The sequence below is a fragment of the Melanerpes formicivorus genome, unplaced genomic scaffold (assembly GCF_026170545.1).
Source record: "Melanerpes formicivorus ecotype bairdi unplaced genomic scaffold, bMelFor1.0.p_v2 SCAF_14, whole genome shotgun sequence".
NCBI classification, from domain to species: domain Eukaryota; kingdom Metazoa; phylum Chordata; class Aves; order Piciformes; family Picidae; genus Melanerpes; species Melanerpes formicivorus.
This window is the reverse complement of record NW_027142366.1, coordinates 17438270-17460964: the sequence shown is the minus strand read 5'-3', so window position 1 is coordinate 17460964 and position 22695 is coordinate 17438270. Positions and strand designations below refer to the sequence as shown.

At 59.7% G+C, this 22695-nt stretch overlaps 1 protein-coding gene across 1 annotated transcript; it reads left to right on the top strand.

Annotated features, from left to right (window-relative positions):
* Positions 1–6308: 6308 nt before the first annotated feature.
* Positions 6309–20870, top strand: ATP6V0C (ATPase H+ transporting V0 subunit c). Its single transcript, XM_068147244.1, has 3 exons — positions 6309–6727; positions 17846–18029; positions 19877–20870. Exons 1-3 carry the CDS (start codon positions 6652–6654, stop codon positions 20079–20081), a joined length of 465 nt encoding a protein of 154 aa, XP_068003345.1. The 5' UTR covers positions 6309–6651; the 3' UTR covers positions 20082–20870.
* Positions 20871–22695: the final 1825 nt, after the last annotated feature.

Genomic DNA, 22695 nt, shown 5'->3' with positions numbered 1-22695 from the left:
AGGGGGCCTGGCTGGCACACAGCCGGGCACGGGAGAGGAGGAGGCAGCGTGGCAGCACATGGGGGAATGTGAGCCGCTCTCTCAGGCTGCCAGGGCTGCCCAGCAGGGCCCAGGAGCGACAAAGGGACATCTTGGTGGCAGGGGGTGCCCAGAGGTACAGGGAGGAAAGCATCGTCTGAGGGCTAAAATCCACCCTGCTCCCCGGGTCCCTGCTGGAAACACCAATGCCAGTGCTGCCCCAGCTGTCCTTGCAGCCTTGCCTGGCACCACACCAGCACTCATCACACAGTGGCCTGAGGGTAAGTGGCTGGGCTCGTCCTCACCAGCCAGGATGTGCAGTGGCACCCCCTGCCCGGGCTCTGCACCCCGCAGGGACCTCTCCTTGCAGCCAGGCCAGGCACTGTGTTCCGAGATGCCTGCTGTGGGTGAGCCAAGCAGGCAGCAGGCTGGCACAGACCCCAGCACCAGGGCTGGGATGAAGCACCCCTGGTCCCTATGCCCCTCACCAGCCCACATTTGGTGGGCAATGTGCCAACGCCACCGGTGCCTGAGGGAGGAGAAGTTCACCCAAGGACCAGCCGCAGCAGAGCTGTGGGGCAGGGACCGTGCCCAGCCCAGGGAAAGGCTTCCCGATGGCAACTGGGGCTACTGGAAACGCTGCCTAGCGACAACAGCCACCCCCACGGCAACGACCACGGCTCCGCGGCCACGAACTACACATCCCAGTGTGCAGTGCTGCAGGAGAGGCAGCGTGGTGCTGGTGGGGGCAGCGCTGATGGCGATGGGTGGCAGCGATGATGGTGACAGTGGTGTGCTGCACCCATGGGACCCACATCCACCTCTGCCAGGACCCAGCAGTGGGTCCTCCCTGCGGCTCTGACCCCCCCCCAACAGTGCCCTCCAGCCCTCTCCCCCCTCCCCCCAGCTTGTCCCTGCCACATGCCCCTGTGAAGACCTGGTGGCAGAGCCTGCCCCGAGCCAGTCTCCTCCCCCAAGCCGATGTGTCCTGGAGCCGATGCCCAGCGAGCGCCTGGCACCTCTGCAGGCTGCAGCAATGGGGCTGGTTGTGCTCAGCCAGCAGGCAGGGAATTTGCCAAGCAGCAGTTAAATCCTGCTGTCACCTTCCCTGGCAGCTTGGACGAGGCTGAGGTGTCCAGAGCAATGGCAGCAACACGACAGGCTGGGTGGCTGTCAATGAATGAAGGGATCTGGTGTTGCAGGAGATCAGAGCAGCAGCATTTGCAGCAGGCAGCTCTTCCTGAACACCCCAGAGCCAGCATTAGGTGGGGGGTTGCCCTCCAGCATCCCAAGTAACAGAAGCAGGTTCAGTCATCTTCTCAGGATGGGCTCTAGCAGCATCTCTGGGGGGTTTTAGCTCAGAGGGAGGTTACCTGCACCTATGGCAGGGGCTGGGTGGCAGTGCCCATGCTGGGGTGATGCTGTAGCTCAAAGCCAGCCCACTTATCCCCCTGCAGCCCCTGGGGTAAGGATGGGCCAGAGGCACTGGGCACCACCTCACTAGGGAGCAGGAGACATGCCAGGGGCACAAGCAGGAGAGATGCAGAACACCCAGGCACAAATCCAGGCTGGGCAGTGAGTGGCTGGAAAGTAGCCCTGAAGAGAGAGACTTGGGGGTGCTGGTGGACAAAAAGCTCACCAGGAGCTCTCAGTGTGCACTTGCAGCCCGCAAAGCCAATCAGATCCTGGGCTGCAGCAGGAGAAGTGTGGCCAGCAGGGCAAGGGAGGTGATCCTCCCCCTCTACTCAGCTCTGCTGAGACCCCACCTGGAGTACTGTGTCCAGTTCTGGAGCCCCTATTACAAGAGGGATGTGGAGGTGCTGGAACGTGTCCAGAGCAGGGCCAGGAGGATGAGCAGAGGGCTGGAGCACCTCTCCTATGAGGACAGACTGAAGGAGTTGGGGCTGTTCAGTCTGCAGAAGAGAAGGCTCCCAGGTGACCTAATTGTGGCCTTCCAGGATCTGAAGGGGGCTACAGGAAGGCTGGGGAGGGACTGCTCAGGATCTCAGGTAGTGATAGGACTAGGGGGAATGGAATGAAGCTGGAGGTGGGGAGATTCAGGCTGGATGTGAGGAGGAGGTTCTTCACCATGAGAGTGGTGAAGCCCTGGAATGGGTTGTCCAGGGAGGTGGTTGGGGCCCTGTCCCTGGAGGTGTTTAAGCCCAGGCTGGATGAGGCTCTGTCCAGCCTGATCTAGTGTGGGGTGTCCCTGCCCATGGCAGGGAGGTTGGAACTAGATGATCCTTGTGGTCCCTTCCAACCCTGAATGAAACTATGAAACTATGAAACTATGAAACCAGTGGGATGCTGCTCGGACTGGACTCGAGGAGGAGGTGGAGAGCAGGGGAATGAGACCCCCAGAGGGGATGCCAAGCCAGCAAGGCCCATGGGCACAACTACAGCCCTGTGGGGAGCCCAGGACAGGGACAGAGCCCTGCAATGCAGACAGGATACACAAGGCACAACATGATAGGGCACAGGGGATGTAACTCATGGCACCCGCCACGGGGCACATGGCGCATGCAGTGGCTCGGGTTGGAAGGGACCTTAGAGATCACCCAGTTCCAGTGCCCCTGCCGTGGGACAAGGGCCACAGGATGTGGCACAGAGGATGCACCACCCCCACATGGCACTTGAGACATGGCCTGTGGGGGGAGGACACAGGAGATGGCAGTTAGGGTGTGCCATGGGGACGTGGGGGGGGGCAGGAATAGATGAACCTAAGGTGGCAGGAGCGAGGGCGAGATGCTGACAGACGAGAGGTGTTTGTGTTAGCCCTGCAAAGAAGGCTCTGCAGAGCTGGCCTGCCAGGGGCTGAAGGAGGGAGCCTTGGGAAGATAAGATAAGAAGGTCCTGGTTTGGCTAAAACTCCTGAGCTAAGGCTAATCTGACAAGCCCACACAGCTGCAGAAGAGGCTTTGAAGGCTGTGCTGCCTGAGCTGTGCTGCCTTTGCAATGGGAATGGTCAAGTTGACATGAATGTGCTCCTCAGCTCCCCACTCAAATCCTGCTGGATGTCACTTACAAGGCAGAGAGAGCCAGGGAGAGCCAGGGAGAGCCAGGGTTCATAGTACCATAGAATCAGTCAGGGTTGGAAGGGACCACAAGGATCATCTAGTTCCAACCCCCCTGCCATGGGCAGGAACACCCCACACTAGATCAGGCTGGCCAGGTTAGGGCCTAACAGGCAAGGAGAGGAACCTCTCTGTGCGAGAGGGACAGGCTGTGGATGTAGCAGAGAGCAGGGTGGTCAATGGGCTTCCTCCTCTTCCTCCAGCCAAGCCAGAGACTCCAGGCTGCAGAGGTGGGCACAAGCCAACCTCATGAGCTTCAACAAGACCAAGTGCAGGGTCCTGCAGCTGGCTGGAGGCAATCCCAGGCACAAATCCAGGCTGGGCAGGGACTGGCTGGAAAGCAGCCCTGAAGAGAGAGCCTTGGGGGTGCTGGGGGAGGAGAAGCTCACCAGGAGCTCTCAGTGTGCACTTGCAGCCCACAAAGCCAATCAGAGCCTGGGCTGCATCAGGAGAAGTGTGGCCAGCAGGGCAAGGGAGGTGATCCTCCCCCTCTGCTCAGCTCTGGGGAGACCCCACCTGGAGTCCTGCCTCCAGTTCTGGAGCCCCTATTGCAAAAGGGATCTGGAGGTGCTGGAAGGTGTCCAGAGAAGGGCCAGGAGGATGAGCAGAGGGCTGGAGCACCTCTCCTGTGAGGACAGACTGAAGGAGTTGGGGCTGTTCAGTCTGGAGAAGAGAAGGCTCCCAGGTGACCCCATTGTGGCCTTCCAGGATCTGCAGGGGGCTAAAGGAAGGCTGGGGAGGGACTGCTCAGGATCTCAGGTAGTGATAGGACTAGGGGGAATGGAATGAAGTTGGAGGTGGGGAGATTCAGGCTGGAGGTGAGGAGGAAGTTCTTCCCCATGAGAGTGGTGAAGCCCTGGAATGGGTTGTCCAGGGAGGTGGTTGGGGCCCTGTCCCTGGAGGTGTTTAAGCCCAGGCTGGATGAGGCTCTGGCCAGGCTGATCTAGTGTGGGGTGTCCCTGCTCACGGCAGGGGGATTGGAGCTAGATGATCCTTGTGGTCCCTTCCAACCCTGACTGATGCTATGATGCTAAGAGTTGTGCACTCCATTCACAGCTGGTCTCCTGCTGCTCTTTTATCCCCTGTCAGGGTCACTGCAACGTTTGGCATCCGCCACCCTCTCGGATCTTACCCAGGATTTGTTCACTTCAGCTCAGTGCCTTCATCCCCAGCAGTCCTCTCTCTGTTCTAGCCACTGCTTTAATAAATAAAACTTACTAATTATTCTAACCTGCTGAGCCTGTGTCAGTGCCAGGCCTGGAAGAGCCCCAAGCATGGGGCTTCTACCACCCACCTTCTATGGGCAGCCTGCTCCAGCGTTCAGTCATCCTCACTGTATGAAAAGGTCTTCTTGAAACCAGTCTTCACCTCCCTCTTTTTGGTTTAAACTTCTTGCCCCATGACCCCTCTCACAACAGGCTCTGCTAAAAACACTTTAAGTACTGAAAGGCCACAACAAGTTCTCCCCAGAGCCTCCTGTACTCCGAGTTTGTTGAATTGATGTGGCATCTGTCGGATCAGATTCCTGTAGGTGGGGTGGGATGGGGCCCTGAGCAACTACATCCACTTAAAAATGTCTCTGCTGACTGCAGGGGGCTTGAAATAGGCCTTTATAGCTCCCTCCCAACCCAAAGCCTTCCACAGTGCCCACTGGGGCGCTGGAAGAGGCAAAAGTTCATTTTGTCAAACAGTTCCACTAAGAGTCCTGGAGCTCTGAGGCAGGAAGGCGTCAGGATCCTACCAGGAACACGACAAAGTGGCACCCCGGGCATGGCACGGGGGAGAAAGGACACACCATGGAGAGTGTGGCACCAGGGACACGGCACACAGAGTGGTTTGGCTTTGCAGGGACCTTAAAGATTGGCCAGTTCCAATCTCCCTGCTATGGGAGAGGAGACAGAGGACATGGAACACAGGATGTGGCACCAGGGAGGCAGCATGGGGGAGAGGGAACACACCACGGGGATGTGGCACCAGGGATACAGCATGGGGGAGAGGGGACACACCACGGGGATGTGGCAGCAGGGATACAGCATGGGGGAGGGGACACACCACGGGGATGTGGCAGCAGGGAGGCAGCATGGGGGAGAGGGGACACACCACGGGGATGTGGCAGCAGGGAGGCAGCATGGGGGAGAGGGGACACAGAACGGGGATGTGGCAGCAGGGAGGCAGCATGGGGGAGAGGGGACACACCACGGGGATGTGGCAGCAGGGATGCAGCATGGGGGAGAGGGGACACACCACGGGGATGTGGCACCAGGGATGCAGCATGGGGGAGAGGGGACACAGAACGGGGATGTGGCAGCAGGGATGCAGCATGGGGGAGAGGGGACACACCACGGGGATGTGGCACCAGGGATGCAGCATGGGGGAGAGGGGACACACCAGGGGGATGTGGCACCAGGGAGGCAGCATGGGGGAGGGGACACACCACGGGGATGTGGCACCAGGGAGGCAGCATGGGGGAGAGGGGACACACCACGGGGATGTGGCAGCAGGGATGCAGCATGGGGGAGAGGGGACACACCACGGGGATGTGGCACCAGAGATGCAGCATGGGGGAGAGGGGACACACCACGGGGATGTGGCAGCAGGGAGGCAGCATAGGGGAGAGGGGACACACCACGGGGATGTGGCAGCAGGGAGGCAGCATGGGGGAGAGGGGACACAGAACGGGGATGTGGCAGCAGGGAGGCAGCATGGGGGAGAGGGAAAACACCACGGGGATGTGGCAGCAGGGAGGCAGCATGGCGGAGAGGGGACACAGAACGAGGGCCGTGGCAAGGGAAGACGGCACACGACAGAGGCTAACGCAGAGGACACCGAACAGACCCCAGCCCGGCCCGGCCCCGGCGCACCCCAGCCCGGGGAGGACCCGCGGCCCGGCGGGTGGAGCCTCTATCTGGCCCCGCCCCTTATGCTAATGAGCGCTGAATCACGCTCCGCGGGCTGCAGCCCCCGGCCGGGCTCAACTACCCGGGCGGAGGGGAGAGGGAGGACGAGCAGAGGGGCTCGGAAACGGCCGGCCTCTGGTCGGCCAAGTGCCCCGTTCACCACACGGGGTGCGGCGAGAGCAGTGAGCTCCGCTCGCTCCCGGCGGCCTGACCCTCCGCAGGAGCGGGGAATTGGGGGGGGGAGGCCGGTACGGCGGGAGAGAGCCCCCCGGGCTCGTGCGCGTGGTGGCGGTGGAGGGCGGGGCGAGCGGGCGAGGGCGGTGGGCGCCGGTCACGTGACGGGCGAGCCTCCGCCATTTTGTCCTGCGGAGGCAGTACTTAGGGCGTAGCGCCCGCGCCGCCGCGCACTCCCGCCGCGACGGAGCTCCGCGCCGCAGCTTTCCCTCCCTCCCTCTCCCGCCCGTGCCCGGCCCCTTCCCTAGTGCACCTCTCAGCCGGCCTCCGCCCCGTCTCCCTCCCTCTTTCCCTTCTCGCCTCCGCCATTTTGTGGCTGAGCGCTGCCTGCGGAGAACCGGCGCCGCGGCGGAGCCTCCCACCTCCCCCTTCGCCCTCCTGCGCTCCCGCTCCCAGCGGCGCCTAGCCCCGGCCCGGCCCGCGCAGCCATGTCGACCAGCAGTAGCCCCGAGTACGCCTCCTTCTTCGCCGTGATGGGCGCCTCGGCTGCCATGGTCTTCAGCGGTGAGCACCCGTCCGGGCTCCCGGGGGGGCGGCGGGGGCTGGAGCTGCCGAGGCTGGGTGGTGGGGGGGGAGGGGGGCACTGTCTGCCTCGCCGCCGTAGCCGGGGGGAGGGAGGGGGTGTCGCTCCGTTACCGGCGCTTTCCCCCGGCGAGGTGGGACCCGCGGGGTTGGGGCTGCTGCCCGGCTGGACAGGCCTTGGCCTGGTCGCGGGGGCGGAGGCAGCCCCGGGGATGGATGTCCACCTCCCCCCCGGTTCCATCCGGGCTACCGGGGCGCGGCGGAGGGGGTCTGCGCGGGTGACGTCACCGCGGAGCGTGCCGCCGCCGGCGGAGCCCCCGCTGCCACGTGACTGCGGCGGCGCTGCCGCCCGGACCGGCCCCGCGGGGGGGTGGGGAGCGGGGGCGCGCCCGCCGCCTCCGCGCCCGTCGGGACGGGGCCTCGCCGGCCGGCCCCCGGCGCTGACCCTGGGGGCTTCCCCGGGGCTCCGGCCGCGCCGGTAGCGCGCTGTCCCCGCTCCTCCCGGGGGGCTCCCGCGGCGGGCAGCGCTGCTCTGGCTCCCCGGGGGCCGAGCGGAGCACTCCTGCTGCGGGCGGGACAGGGCTGCTCCTTACAGCGCTCCTCGGCCCGTGTGAGACCAGTTTCTGAGTGGGGCTGACACCTGAAATGAGGAGGGGAGTCAGCCTTAGCGATCTCAATGACAGTGAAGGAGCTGCTGGGGCCTGACCTTCCCCTCCGAACGGGAGCTGCAGGAGGCACTGAGAAAGGGGAAGCTCTGCCCTTGTGACCGTCCATCTGCTGCTGAAGTCACAGAGGTTGGGTGCAGAGGAAATTGGGTCACTCTGTGGCACCCCTCTCCCCGTGGTGCAGAGGCTCACAGACGCTGGTTTGTTAGAAGGAACATCCTCTGGGCCTGGGATGCTTTGGAGCATGAGCAGACCTTCTGCAGGAGACAGCTGCGGCTCCTGACTGCTTCCTGCGGGCTGCAGCCCTGCTGTTGGGTTTCAGGGGTAGTGTGGGGAAGGCTTCAGCTGGTTTTGCCCCAGTGCAGCTGCTGGGCATACCCAGGGATCAGGCTGGCATCCCCTTGGGCGGGCTTGCCCAGTGTCCCTGCGTGTGTGAGTGCCCTCACTGGTGGTCCCCTGGCAGCTGAGCAGTGGAAGCTCTTGAGCAGTGAGCTGGGAGGAGCTCTAGATGTGCCTGGGTTCTCACCATGTTAAAGCAGGCTCTGGTAGCTGGGAGAGGAGGGCAGATATGTGGAAGCTGCTCTCAATTAGTGTGGCAGATTAAACTCTGTAAGCAGCCAGGTGGACAGTGGATTAAAAGTAGTCTTGGAGAGGAAGCTGTCTGGCACTGGTGTTGGCACCACTGACTGGTTTCAGGCCAGCCAGGTTCATGCCTTTAACCCCTGCAGGAGTCAGTCTTGCCTGGCTGTGTGGAGTGCTGCTGCGATTGTACCCAGCTGGGCTGTGCTGAGGGGGGGCCCTGCCACCTCTGTTAACACCTTGTGCTGAGGCTCCAGAGCTGAGGGCTGGTGTGAGGGTGGCTGCAGTGCCTTGTGCAGGAGCCAGGGACTGGGCACCTCGTGGCTACTGAAGGCACTGGAGGAGCAGCCACAGACCTGATGGCTTGTTGGAAAGGAGAGTTCTGTCCAGCTCTGGGCCCCTCAGTTCAGGAGAGATGTTGGGGAGGGGTCTGGAGCACAGCCCTGTGAGGAGAGGCTGAGGGAGCTGGGGTTGCTTAGCCTGGAGAAGAGGAGGTTCAGGGGAGACCTTCTTGCTCTCTGCAACTCCCTGAAGGGAGGTTGGAGCCAGGTGGGGGTTGGGCTCTTCTCCCAGGCACCCAGCAGCAGAACAAGAGGACACAGTCTCAAGCTGTGCCAGGGGAGGTTTAGGCTGGAGGTGAGGAAGGAATTCTTCTCAGCAAGAGAGATTGGCCACTGGGATGTGCTGCCCAGGGAGGTGGTGGAGTCCCCATCCCTGGAGGTGTTCAGGAAGAGCCTGGCTGAGGCCCTTGGTGCCATGGTTTGGTTGATCAGATGGTGCTGGGGGAGAGGTTGGACTTGGTGATCTCCAAGGTCACTTTCAACCTGGTTAATTCCATTTTAAGAGCCAGCAGACCTTTTGTACAAGAGCTGGGATTAAGGTCCTAAACACTGGGCTGTCTTCCTGAGTCACTCTTGTAAAACTGAGCTTGAAGGCAGAGGAACAGAAGATGTGGAAGCTGGCCTCGGTGGAGACACCAGTGAGGGAGGCAGGGCTGAGTCAGCAGCTGAGCCACAGCTCCAGGTGTTGCTTGGCAGGTCTGAGCTGGAAGTGCTTCCTGGAAGCTGTGGGCTTGACAGCATGGTGCAAGCTGAAGGGAAGGGCTGAGGGAGGTCTCCCAGAGGAGGTTTGGTACCTGTCTTGTCCCTGCTGGCAGGCCAGTGGGCCGTGGGGGGGAGGCTGTCAGATGATCCAGCAGCTCTGAGCCAGGAGCTTGGTCCCTTGCTGGGGTCTAAGTGCATCTGGTGGGGCCAGGCAGTGCAGCAGCAGGTTGGAGATTCCCCTCAGCTGGTGGGAATTCTCTCTGTAGGTTTCAACAGTTGGTGGCAACTCTCTTGGGTGTGAGCATCTCTGGAGTGGTTTAAGCAAAGATAAAGCAGCTGGGGCCTCTGAGGCCACATGGCAGAGGTGTCAGTGCAGGATAAATGAAACCTGCAGTGTCACCCAGCTGGAACAGGGTCTGATGGGAGCTGCACATCAGCTGTCACAGCCCACCCTGGCTTGGGAGCCAAGGCTGGCCAGCCAGGCAGTGTCTGAGGGCCTCAGAAGGGTGCTGGGCTGCTGCTCACTGCAGTCACCAGGGCTGACTGAGGCTGGAGCTGAAGATCAGGCTCCTGAGGAGCTTGTCATTCTGAGGCCTGTTTCTAGTAAACACCTCCAGGTTTTACACTGCCCTGCCTAGTTTGATGTGAAAACAAGAGACTTCAGGCAGGGCTGTTTGGGGTTTGAACATTAACTGCTGATGGGAAGGAGATAGCAGAGCTGGTTCTGGTCAGTTGCTGCTGATGGCAGCTGGGAATGCTAAAGCAGGCTGCAGTGACCTTGGCTGTCTTGGAGCCTGCTTTATTTGTTTGCTGATTGCAACTTGCTCTGATAGCTGAAGCTCCTTCAGATCTTCACAGTGTGGCTGGCTCACTGTCAGGTGGTGTTGAGTGAGCAGATGATGGTGGCTTTTCCATGCCCAAATGGAGAAGCATGGTCTTGGACAAGGCTGCTTGCTGAGCCTCCCTGCACTGAAGGCTTGGGGTGTCCCATGCTGATCCCCAGGATGTGGTGAGAGGTTCCACTTGGCTCTGCACTCTGGGTGGGCTTGCAGTGCCTTTGGTGCTGCCTCACCAGGGAGCATCTGGAGCCCTGCTGCTGAAGTCTTAGCAGCAGGTGGAGGTTAGTCCTGTGTCTCCTGGCTGGGGCTGCAGGGCTGATGAAATGGGAGTGGGGCTGCAGCTCCTGCAGCAGGTGGGGAGCTGCTGAGGTCCTCCCTGGTGAAATGATGGCTGGCTCCTGGTGCAGCTGACAGTGCTGCACTGCCTGATGCCAGAAGGCTTCCTGGCTATAAACAACTTGCAGCCTTGGAGGCACATCACACCTGTGCCTCCTAAAAATACCAGCTCTTGAGGGGTGGGAGCTGCAGACCTCATCCTAAGAGCTTGCAGACTCCTTAGCTGTAGCTGGCACTAGAAATGAGAAGGCAGAACAGGAGCAGCTGAAGGCAATCACTGGAGAATCTTCCAAAGCCTCAGGGCATGGGCAGGAAAGCTCCCTGGGCCAGGGCTCTGAGCTGCCAGGTTGCCTGCAGCAGAGGCCAGCTTAAGCACTGACCCTCAGCAGCAGTGAAAGGGGGCCTTGGGAGGGGTGAGTGCCCTGACCCAGGTGGCAGCATCTCTGCAGCTCAGTTCAGGGAAGGGAAGCCACCTCAGCAAGGGCATCCTTTCCACTTGGAGAGGGCCAGCCTTGGGGTCATCTGAAAACCAGACCAAGCACACCCCTGGCTCCACAAAGCTTGGCTCAAGCAGGCCTGCTGCTGGAACAGTGGCTCCCAGGTGTACCTGAGAGGGGCACTCCTGCCTCACCCTGAACTCACTCTAGGCTGCAAAGGGTGCAGGACTTGCCCTCTGGAAGGCTCAGAGCAGCAGTGGAGATGAATGCCAGCTGCCTCAGCTCTTCAGCCAGCTTCCTTTTTTCCCTCCTTCCTAACCAAGCCTCTACCTTCTGTCCCAAGCCTGAGTGACTTGAAGCAATGCTTGCAGGCTGCAGTCCCCTCCAGCCTGCACAGGCTGTTTGGGGGTGCTTGAAGCAGTGGTCTCCCAGAAGGGTGCTCCCACCTGCTGCTTGTCTCCACCAAAGAGTGAGGCATGACTTGCTGAGCTGGCTGCCTTCAGACACAGGGCTTCAAGGCTGGCCCCAGGAGCATCTGCTGGATGCAGTCAGAGGACCTTGGCTTTCCCAGTGGAGGTCTGCTGGTGAATGCTGCAAGCTGCTCTTCCATGCCATGGGCTGCTGCCAGCTGGTGTCCCATGCTGCTCTTGCCAGTCAGCACCTGGGCTGCAGTGGTCCACCCAGTCTGACCAGGCCATCTTGAGGGTCCCTGGGGAGCCTGCATCATGGTAAAGAGTCCATAACACTTGAGTGGACTTTGGTGCTCACAGAACCAGCCTGTGCTCTGGGCTGTGAAGTGTCAGCCTGGCCATGCTTGGTAAAACTGCCTCTGTGCCATGGCACAGTCCAGAGCACCAGCTGCCTGGCACCTCTGCTGTGGGCTGCTGCTCCCTTGACTCTTCCAGGAGCTGCCATAGGGTGTCCCCAGCCCTGGAGCTGCTCAAGAGACATGGGCATGGCCCTGGGGGCCCTGGTTTCATGGCCATGGTGGGGTTGGGCTGGTGGTTGGGTTTGATGAGCTGAGGCAGTTCTGTGACTCTAAGCTTACAAACACACTGAACAAGAGTCAGTGGCCTCCTGGCCTGGCAGGCTTGCTGGCAGTGCTTGTTTGAAGTCCCTCCCCAGCCTCTCCTAACATTAGGGGAGAAGAGAAAGCTTGCTGGCTGTCCCTGAGCCTCTGGGGGCTGCCTCACTGCAGCTTTTTCAAGCCTGCAACTTCTGTAGGGCACCTTACCCATTTGCCCCTCCACTTACCACCTGTAGCCAGTCCTGAGTCGGCCTGGGCTGCATTTGCATGGGCCCCAGGTACAGTTGCAGTCAGGTGGCTGCCCCTCTTCTCCTCAGGTGCAGCAGGGTTTTTCCAGGGCAGGCACCAGGTATCCATTACAGTAACCTGAGGTGGAGCTTCGTGCTTGTCTTCACTCTGGTGGTGTGGAAGAGACTTCAGAGTGGCTGTGGGAAGAAGTCTGTGGCTTTGCCATGCCAGAAGCTTGGATGCTGTCAAAGGGAGGGATGTGCTGGAGCACTCTTGGAGCCCAGGTGATGACCTCTCCACAGATCTCCAGCCATTTAAGAGCAGGATGCTCAAGGCTGAGCAGGCATGGAGGGGAGCTGATGCCTGCTGTAAGGGAAGCCTGCCTGCCTGCTGCAGAGGGCAGCCCATGTGGAAAGGGATTGGTTCTAACAGGCTCCAGGTGGCAGGACTCTGGCAGGCTGGCTGGGATGGTGACCCAGGATGGAAAGTGTGAGCTGCAGTACTTCACTTCCTGATGCAGGGAGATTCTGCCAGGCAGTGCTCTGCAAGTCCTTACAGCCTGCAGTGTGAAAACTGCTGCTCCATGCTAGGCCAGGGGAGGGGTGGCTTGAAAGTAGCTTGGCAGAGGGCAATGTGTGAGTCAACAGCTGGCTGAGGGAGCAGGCAGTGTGCTCAGATGGCCAAGGAGGCCACCAGCAGCCTGGCCTGTGGCAGCAGGAGCAGGGCAGGGATTGTGCCTCTGGGCTGGGCACTGGGGAGGCCACAGTTTGAGTGCTGGGTTTAGCTCTGGGCTCCTCACTGCAAGAACATTGAGGGACTGGAACAGGCCCAGAGAAGGGCAAGAGAGCTGGGGAAGGGTCTGGAGAAGAGGGCTGGGGAGGAGCAGCTGAGGGAGCTGGGGGTGTTGAGCCTGGAGAGGAGGCCAAGGGGAGACCTCAGTGCTCTCCACAACTCTGAAAGGAGGTTGGAGCCAGGAAAGGGAAAGGACAAGAGGGAATGGCCTCCAGTTGCACCAGGGAAGGTTCAGGTTGGATATTAGGAGAAGTATCTTTCCCAGAAAAGTCACTGGGCAGTGTCCCAGGCTGCCCAGGGGGGTGGTGGAGTCCCCACCCCTGGAGGCCTTTAAGAGCTGTCTGGATGAGGAGCTGAGAGCCATGGTCTGTGGCTGTGGCCAGGGGGATGCTAGGCCATGGCTGGACTTGAGGTCTTTCCTGAAGAGGTGATGCTCTGAAGGGATCAGCTGCTGCTGCAGTGTGTGGCTGGTGCTGAGCCTCTGTTCTTGGCTGTCAGTGTGCTGCAGCTGTGCAGAGGGCTGCCTGCAGGGCCCTGCTCCTGCAGAGCTTGGCAGAAGCCATGCAGGGAAGCAGCCTCCTTGCTGAGGGAATGGCCTGTGAGGAGTCCCAGCTCACCTAGCTGCCAGGCTACCCTTCTGGGTGCATGACCTGCCTGAGCACTGTGGCTGTGGGTCCTAATGCCTGGACCAGCCCTTGATCTAAGCACAGGCTGCTCCAGTGCTGGCAGGGAGGGTCAGAGGCAAGCCCTTACTGAAGGGCCTGGCAGTGGCAAGGCCCCAGCTCCCCTGCAGTCCCCACTGCAGCTGCTGCCTGCATGAGAAGCTGCTCTCAGCTCACACTCCACCTGGGAGCTGCACAGCTACACCACCTCTGCTGCTCCATGGACAGGAGCAGCTGTGGCAAGGAGGCAGGCAGAGCCTCCTCACCCCTCTGGGACTGGGCTTTTCAGGAGCAGTCTTACAGCAGCTCTGGCATGGGTTCAGGGAGCTACTCTGCAGGGGTATTGCAAGATCAAGTTACCTTTGAAACAGACTGGCTGGGAGTAGGTTGTCTTGAGCTGTGTGTGAAGGAACTCCTCAGCGCTCTTCAGCACCGCTGAGCCTGTAACTGGCAGCTGCTGCCTGGGGACCAGAATGGTTCTCCTTCTGTGATCCAGGCAGGTGAGGTGCTGCAGCTTTGGCTGCCAGGCAGATGTTCTGATAGCTCTCTCTGCTCTCAAGGTGGTGTTGTAGCTTAGCTGAGCTGTGTGGTAGAGGTGCTGGAGCTCTGGGATCTGATCAAACACAGGGAGTCTTGGTGGGCAGCAGTGGGGCAGCTCTTGCTCTGTTGTCACTGTCTTCCACACAGATCTCTTCAGATCTGCTCACTGAGAGGGTGAAGGCACATGTTCTTGCAGCTCATCAGGAGTAATTACATGTAGCATAGGAGTTATCAATCCAGACTGGGGGAGGAGGTGGTGGGGAGCAGCCCTGCAGGGAAGGCCTTGGGGGTGCTGTGGGGGAGGAGCTGGGCAGGAGCCAGCAAGGGGCACTGGCAGCACAGGAGGCTAAGGGCAGCCTGGGCTGCATCTAAAACAGGGTGGCCAGAGCTGGAGAGAGAGCATCCTGCCCTCTGCTCTGGGGTCCCAACACAGGGGGGACCTGGAGCTGCTGGAGAGGGGCCAGAGGAGGCCACAGAGATGATCAGAGGCTGCAGAACCTCCCCTGTGGGGCCAGACTGGGAGAGCTGGGGCTGTGCAGCCTGGAGAAGAGAAGGCTGCAGGGAGATCCCAGAGCAGCCTCCCAGTAGCTGAAGGGCTCCAGGAGAGCTGGGGAGGGACTTCAGTGACAGGACAGGGGGCAATGGCTGTGAGCTGGAGGGGAGATGTAGGCTGCAGGTTGGAAGCTCTTCACTCTGAGGGTGGTAGAACACTGGAACAGCTTGCCCAGAGAGGTGGAGGCCCTCTCCCTGTGAACATTACAGGTCAGACTCGATGGGGCTCTGAGCAACCTGATGCAGTTGGGGATGTCCCTGCTGAGTGGAGGGGTGTTGGACAAGGTGACCTCTAGAAGCCCCTCCCAAGGCGTTCTGTGGTGCTTCAGGCATTCACCTCTCCCAGGAGCTCCAAGGCAGGGTGTGCAGGAGGATTGCCTCAGGTGCCCAGCAGCTCCCAACTGCAGAGCTGTGCCACTGGCTGGCTGTGCCAGGGTGGGAAGGGGATGTCCTTGGCTGTAGTACTGGGGCACTGGCAAAGGTGCAAGGAGAGCCTCACTCAGAGCAGTGAGACAGTGTAAGACACTGGAAGTGCAGCTCCAGAGGGCTTCACTGTAAGCCACTTGGTCAGGATGGTGCTGAAGACCATCAGGAGTGGCTGTGCCAAGCTGTGCAGCACTTATGGCTGCCCACCAGTGGGAGTGTGACCGAGCTTCAGTGCCACCTAAGGCTGCAGGGAGGAAAGGAGCTGCCCCAGAGCACCGTGGGCAGATCCCCAGGCTCCAGGCATAAGCTCTGGCCTAGAGTTTGGATGTGAGTGGGAATTGCCCCGGGGGGGCTGTTGTGCCCCTCCCCACTGACTGGCTCTGTCAGTGGCACTGCACTGCAGCACCTTCAGGTGCCTCCAGGCTGCCAGGAGGCCATCACTCATCTGTCAGTAGTGAATTTCCCTCCTGAGCCTCTGCTGGGTTCAGAGGGGACAGCAGAGAAGTGGCTTCTGCTCTGTGCTGTAGGCCTTGGCCTGGCTAGCCTGCACCTGGATGCCACTTCCTCCCACTCCTTGGAAGATGCTTCATGCAAGAGCAGAGTTTTGTGGTTGAGGTTAGTGATCTCTTGCTAGGCTTGCTGGGGCCAGACCCCTCAATGATGCCATCACAGGATGCCAGCCAAGCTTGTCTGCTAGCTTCCAGGCTCAGCTTACACCTGCAGCTAAAACCTGGCTCCTGCTCTTGGCTCAGGCTTCCTGCTGAGCTGGATTCTAGGTGGGAATGGCTGAAGAGCCTGCCACACTCTGGCTCTGTGACAGTTCAGGAGCTTTGCTGCTCCACAACCAGGTTTTGTAAGTAAACCTGAGCTTGCCACTGACAGTTAGTGCTGCTCTGAATACAGAGCCAGGGGGTTACTGCTTCAGTCCTCGCTGCTCAGAGAGGCTTTCAGCAAGAAGCAGCAAAGCACAGCTAAGCCTCTGAATGCTTCCTGGCATCTCTTGGGCCAGGGACACCATCTGATGCTTGGATGCTGGTGTAAGGCAGCCTCAGCTCTGGAGCAAGCAGCTCTCCCTTGTAAAGCTGAGCTGCTGAGTGGGTGGAGAAATAGCAAAGGTCTGAGCAGCACCAAGATTGGAAAGTCCCTCCTGGCTTTAGTGCCCTCCAGTAGCCTTTGGGAGCAGGCAGGGGCATCTCCTTGCTGCATAGGACTTGCAACATCAGCCTGATGGGGTCTGGGAAGGAGACCACCTCCCTTCCCACCTAGCTCCCCAGTGATGCTTCAGAGGCTGTTGATGAGCATCTCCCGGGCTGGTGTTGATGTCACCTCCTGGGTGATGCTGAGTGCACCCCAGGGTTTAAGGGGTTCCTGCAGCAAGGCTGGGAGGAAGGGAAGTCTCTGCAAGTACTTCAGAACCAAAGGAGGGGTTTCTGAAAGCTTTTGAGTGACTAAGAGGGTACAAGGCAGAAGCTGCTGCTTGGGTTGGTGCTTTGGGGCTCTTGCAGTTCTCAGCCTGTGTTCTGCTTTGAAAACCAAGCTTTGGGTTCTTGCATTGGTCTCTGTGTGCCCAAGGTTGACTCAAGTGATCAGTGAACCTTTGGGATGAGGTGGTTGTGATGCTCCATGGCCTGCAAAGCCATGGTAGGACTTGGGAGAACAGAATAAACTGGGGAGACTGAGATTGGCTGTGAGGAAGAAGTTGTTGCCCAGGAGGGTGGTGAGAGCCTGGCCCAGGTTGCCCAGGGAGGTGGTGGAAGCCTCCTGCCTGGAGGTGTTTGCAGCCAGGCTGGAGGTGGCTGTGAGCAACCTGCTGTGGTGTGAGGTGTCCCTGGCCATGGCAGGGGGTTGGGACTGGCTGAGCCTTGAGCTCCCTCCCAGCCCTGGCAGTTCTGTGATTCACAAAGACAATTGTCCTACTATACACAAGAGCCAAGCAGTCCTCTTACAGCTATGAGCTGAAACCATGCTGCTGGTCTTGGGACTGTCTGCCTTAGGGAGACAAAGCCATGAGGTGCAGGTTCTCTGCCACTTGGAGCCACCCCTTTACCCTCTCCTGAAGGTAAAGGAGGAAAGCTTTGTGGTTCTAGTGGCTGGATTAAGTGTTTGGACCTGAACCCTTGCCAGGTGAGGCTGACACATTGTAGTATCATAGTATCAGTCAGGGTCAGAAGGGACCACAAGGATCATCTAGTTCCAACCCCCCTGCCATGGGCAGGGACACCCCACACTAGATCAGCCTGGCCACAGCCTCATCCAGCCTGGGCTAAAACACCTCCAGGGACAGAGCCCCAACCACCTCCCTGGACAACCCATTCCAGGGCTCCACCACTCTCATGGGGAAGGACTTCCTTTCTCCCAGGAGTGGAGTGCAGCAACATGCAGGTCTGTTGCTCTCTCACTGGTGCCAGCTCTGATGGAGCCGAAGTGGCCTATTTAGCCCCAGGCCAAAGCACGGCAGGGAAGCTTTGTGGAAGAGGCCCCGGGAGGGTGGCCTGTTGTACGTTGGATGCTATGAGAGAGCTTGGCCCAAGTGGTTCAAAGGTCAGTGGCTGTGTAGTGAGGCTTCCAGCTGGCTTGCAGCCTGCTGTGGTGGAAGGAAGCGCTTGGCTGTGCTTCCTCTGCAGCTCAGCTGAGCAGAGCCTTGCAGTGTGGGCTTGGTGAGAGCACCAGCTCTGAACTAGCAGGGTTTGGACTTTGGGTTTTAGTTCCTGAGCAGGAGTGGGAGTCTGCCCTGCTGTGAAGCTGCCTCAGAAGGAGCATTCTGTTATCAGGACTGTTCCAACAGCACCTTTGATCACTTCCTCATCCCGTAGGGGAATGGCCCTGCCTGACAAACCCGAGCAGTCAAGTGACTTAGCTTTGCATAACTCTTCCTTGTGCTGACTCAGCTGTTCTTCGGGAGGCTGCAGCAGTAGGAGAGGCTGCTGCTGCTGGTGGGGGGGGATGTCTAATGCCCCTTTTCTTTCTCTTCCAGCCTTGGGAGCCGCCTATGGCACAGCAAAGAGCGGCACAGGTATTGCAGCCATGTCAGTGATGAGGCCTGAGCTCATCATGAAGTCCATCATCCCCGTGGTCATGGCAGGCATCATAGCAATCTACGGCCTGGTGGTGGCGGTGCTGATCGCCAACGCCCTCTCGTCCACCATCACTCTCTTCAAGTGAGTGCCTCCCTGCCAGGGCTCTGCTGGGCTCTGCTGCAGGCCCCTGGCAGGGCTTGTCACTGAGAAACCTCTCCCAGCTGGGGCCTTGCAGCCTGGCCACTTTGATCCTCCACTGCTGGAGATGCTGCAGGGGCTTAGGAGGAACCGAGGAGGCCAAGCTTGTTACACCCCTCAGTGGCTCAGTTGGTTGCGCATTAGACCCTTCATGGGAAGGCTGTGAGTTCAAGCCTGCAGTGGGCAGTAGTGTCCTCCCTACCCGAGTCATGAGGTCTGTGGTGACAGGTTGGACTCGATGAGCTTTGAGGTCCCTTCCAACCTTAGGAATGCTGAATACAGTGCCCAGCTGCAGGCCCAGACTCAGTGCCTGTTGCCTGGGAGGTGCCAGTGAATAATTAATGCTGCCCACTGCTTTGTGCTGCCTGTGAAATTCTCAGGCTATGCATCAGGCCTCTGAAACCTAGGCTGCATGTGGCTGGGGCTGCTTGGATTGGAAGGTCAGCATAAGGCAGCGCCTCCAGCAGGTACCTGCACAGGCTGTGGCTGCTGAGCACTGTGCTTGGCCTGATCAACCACAGTGTAAGGAATAGCAGGTCCAGATGCCCCTTTGCAGTCACCAGGTGGCCAGATCTTGACAGGGACTGCTCCTCAAGCACCCCTGCCTGGAAAGGCAAACCATTCCTGTCCAGCTCTTGTGCAAGAGACTGACTCATCACCTGGCTGTGCTGTGGCTGCATAGAGGTTGCTGAAGGAGGGAGACAGCAGCAGCACTGCTCTTAGTGCCAGCCCATGTGGGTTGAAGGACAGCTCTGGCAGCACCTGAAGCCTGCAGCTGACTGGATGTGGCTCTGAACAACCTGATCCAGTGTGAGGTGTCCCTGCCCATGGCAAGGGGTTGGAACTGGATCATCCTTGAGGTCACATCCAACCCTGTCAGCTTCTGTGAATTCACAGCCACCCAGCTCATCTGTAGCCACTTCAGTCACAGAATCACAGTAGCTTAGCTTAGTTGTGAGCCACACCTGAGGGTAAGCTCAAGGTCTTGCTTAGATGTCCCTCCTTTAAAGTATCAGAGCTAGAAGTCTCAGGAGTGCTGGTGCTTGCTTAGGGTGCAGAAGCTTTCAGGCACCCAGCACCAGAACAAGAGGATGCAGTCCTGTGTAAGGGGAGGTTTAGGCTTGATCTTAGAAGCTCTGCCCACAAAGAGAGGCTGCCCATGGGGATGGGCTGCCAGGGCAGGGGGCTCTACAACTACCACAGGCTTGATGATCTTGGAGGTATCTTCCTGCCTGGCTGACTCTGTAGTGAGGGGAGGGCAGGGGTCCCGCAGGGCTGTAGTGAGATGGGGGGAGGTGGGGACCCAAGGCCATGTAGTGTGGGGGGGGAGGAGGCAGGGACCCAAGGGGCTGTAGTGGGGGGGGGAGGGGGCAAGGACCCAAGGGGCTGTGGGTGAGGGGGATGGGAGAGACCCAAGGGGCTGTAGTGGGGGGGGAGGAGGCAGGGACCTGAGGGGCTGTAGTGAGGAGGGGGGAGGGGGTGGGGACCCAAGGGGCTGTGGGTGAGGGAGCAGGATCCCGAGGGGGTGTAGGGGGGTTGGGGTGGGGGGTGGGACCCGAGGGGCTGTAGTGGGGGGAGGGGGGAGGAGACCCAAGGTGCTGGGGGGGGGGGCAGGAACCCAAGGGGCTGTAGGGGGTTGGGGTGGGGGCAGGGAGGCAAGGGGCTGTAGTGAAGTGGGGGTGGGGACCCAAGGGGCTGTAGTGGGGGGGTGGGGACCCAAGGGGCTTGGGGTGGGGGCCGCCCCCAGCTGCTTGCCCCTGACAGCCTTCTCTCTTCCCTGCCTGCTGCAGGAGCTTTCTGCAGCTGGGCGCCGGCCTGAGCGTGGGCCTGAGCGGGCTGGCCGCCGGCTTCGCCATCGGCATCGTGGGCGACGCGGGGGTGCGGGGCACGGCGCAGCAGCCCAGGTTATTCGTGGGCATGATCCTCATCCTCATCTTCGCCGAGGTCCTGGGGCTCTACGGCCTGATCGTGGCCCTCATCCTCTCCACAAAGTAAGGGGCGGGGCTCGGGCGGCCGCCGAGGGAGGCGGCGGCGAACCTCCGCTCCACCCACGACCCGAAGGAACCCCCCGGCGGAGCTGCGGGGCCGGCGCGGCCTCTCCCGTGTGTACAGTGTCCCCTGCCCCCCCCCCCCGGTAGCTGATCCCTTGTAAATGCGTTAGTGACTCCGTCTGTCCTTGTGTGTACTTCGATAGTCACATCCGGGTGGGCTGCCCCCGGCCCGCTGCTGGGGGGGGGGGGGAGGGGGCAGCCCCTGTGCAATCCCCCCCTCCCCACCCCCCATTGCTGTTAGTATTTTATGTATAAATATGAACTAGCAATGTAATTTTTCTGTTTGTTCTGGGTTGTTTTTTCTTTCTCTCTCTCCACTGGATGTTTGTTTATATAAAGACAAAAAGACTCGACATGTTGTTCATCCATCTCTAAGGAGCGAGGATCTGGGTTTCCTTTCCCCCCCCACCTTCTCCCCCCCACCCTTCCTGATTTCCCATTGCTATATATATTAATCTTATACATATAAATATATATATATAGGGTAGATCTACACTGTGGGGTCAGTCGTTTCAAAGTGCAGAGCAATTCCTTGGATATGTAACTTTTTGGCTCTCAAAAAGATTGCTGTGGTGTCCTGGTATTGGAGTATGAGAATCTCTTTTGTGTTTGATCAGCAGCAGCAGCAGCAGCCCGAAGCGCTCCGGTGTCTCAGTGACCGGCAGCAGCCTTCTGCGCCCGCTCTGGGGGTACAAACTTCTACCATGTTTCCCAATAAAACTTCCTCACTACATTGCTGTCACGAGTCCTCTGCCTCTCACTTTGTGCTTTTTTTTTCCCCCTCCAGCAAGGACTGAAGGATGGCCCAAGGGCTCAGGTCCAGCCAGCATGGATTTAGGAAGGGCAGGTCCTGCCTCTCCAGCCTGAGCTCCTTCTGTGATCGGGTCCCTGCCTCCTGCCCCCCGCACCCCCTCACTACAGCCCCTTGGGTCCCTGCCTCCTCCCCCTTCCCCCCCCCCACTACAGCCCCTTGGGTCCCTGCCTCCTCCCCCTTTCCCCCTGCCACTACAGCCCCTTGCGTCCCCCCCACCCCCTCACTACAGCCCTGCGGGACCCCTGCTCTCCCCTCACTACTGAGTCAGCCAGGTTGGAAGAGACCTCCAAGATCATCAAGCCTGTGGTAGTTGTAGAACCCCTCCCCTGGCAGCCCATCCCCATGGGCAACCTCTCTTCCTGGGCAGAGCTTCTGAGATCCTCCCCTCTTTCTTCCCCCCACTACAGCCCCTTCTATGATCTGGTGGACAGGGGGAGGCCTGTGGATTTGGTCTGCCTGGACTGCAGCAAGGCCTTTGCCACCGTCCCCCACAGCAAACTCCTGGCCAAGCTGTCAGCTCGTGGCTTGTACAGCAGCACTCTGTGCTGGGTTAGGAACTGGCTGGAGGCTGAGCCCAGAGAGTGGTGGTGAATGGTGCCACAGCCAGCTGGCAGCCAGACACCAGTGGTGTGCCCCAAGGATCAGTGCTGGGCCCTGTGCTCTTTAACATCTTCATTGATGATCTGGATGAGGGCATTGAGTCAGTCATCAGCAAGTTTGCAGATGAGAGCAAGCTGGGAGCAGATGTTGGTCAGAGGGCAGAAGGGCTCTGCAGAGGGACCTGGACAGATGGGCGGAGCCCAACAGGATGGCATTCAACAAGTCCAAGTGCCAGGGGCTGCACTTTGGCCACAGCAACCCCAGGCAGAGCTACAGGCTGGGGGCAGAGTGGCTGAGAACTGCCAGGCAGAGGGACCTGGGGGTGCTGGTGGACAGCTGCCTGAACATGAGCCAGCAGTGTGCCCAGGTGGCCAAGAGGGCCAATGGCATCCTGGCCTGCATCAAGAAGAGTGTGGCCAGCAGGAGCAGGGAAGTCATTGTGCCCCTGTACTCTGCACTGGTTAGGCCACACCTTGAGTCCTGTGTCCAGCTCTGGGCTCCTCAGGTCAAGAAGGACATTGAGAGACTTGAAGGTGTCCAGAGGAGGGCAACAGAGCTGGGGAGGGGTCTGGGGCACAGCCCTGTGAGGAGAGGCTGAGGGAGCTGGGGTTGCTTAGCCTGGAGAAGAGGAGGCTCAGGGGTGACCTCATTGCCCTCTACAACTACCTGAAGGGAGGTTGGAGCCAGGTGGGCGTTGGTCTCTTCTCTCTAGCAACCAGCACCAGAACAAGAGGACACAGTCTCAAGCTGTGCCAGGGGAAGTTTAGGCTGGAGGTGAGGAGAAAGTTCTTCACTGAGGGAGTCATTGGTTGTTGGGATGTGCTGCCAAGGGAGGTGGTGGAGTCCCCATCCCTGGAGGTGTTCAAGAGGGGATTGGATGTGGCACTTGGTGCCGTGGTTTAGTCATGAAGTCTGTGGTGACAGGTTGGACTTGGTGATCTTTGAGGTCTCTTCCTGCCTTAGTGATACTGAGTGTGTCTGGTTCTCAATATCCTCAAGGAGGATATTGAGACGCTTGAATGTGAGGCTGGGGAGAGCTCAGGTGAAAGCTGTAGTTACAGGCAAAACTACAACCTGCAATGCAAAGCCCTAAAACAGATTGACTAATGATGAAGCAAATGATGCTCTGGAGTTCACAACAATT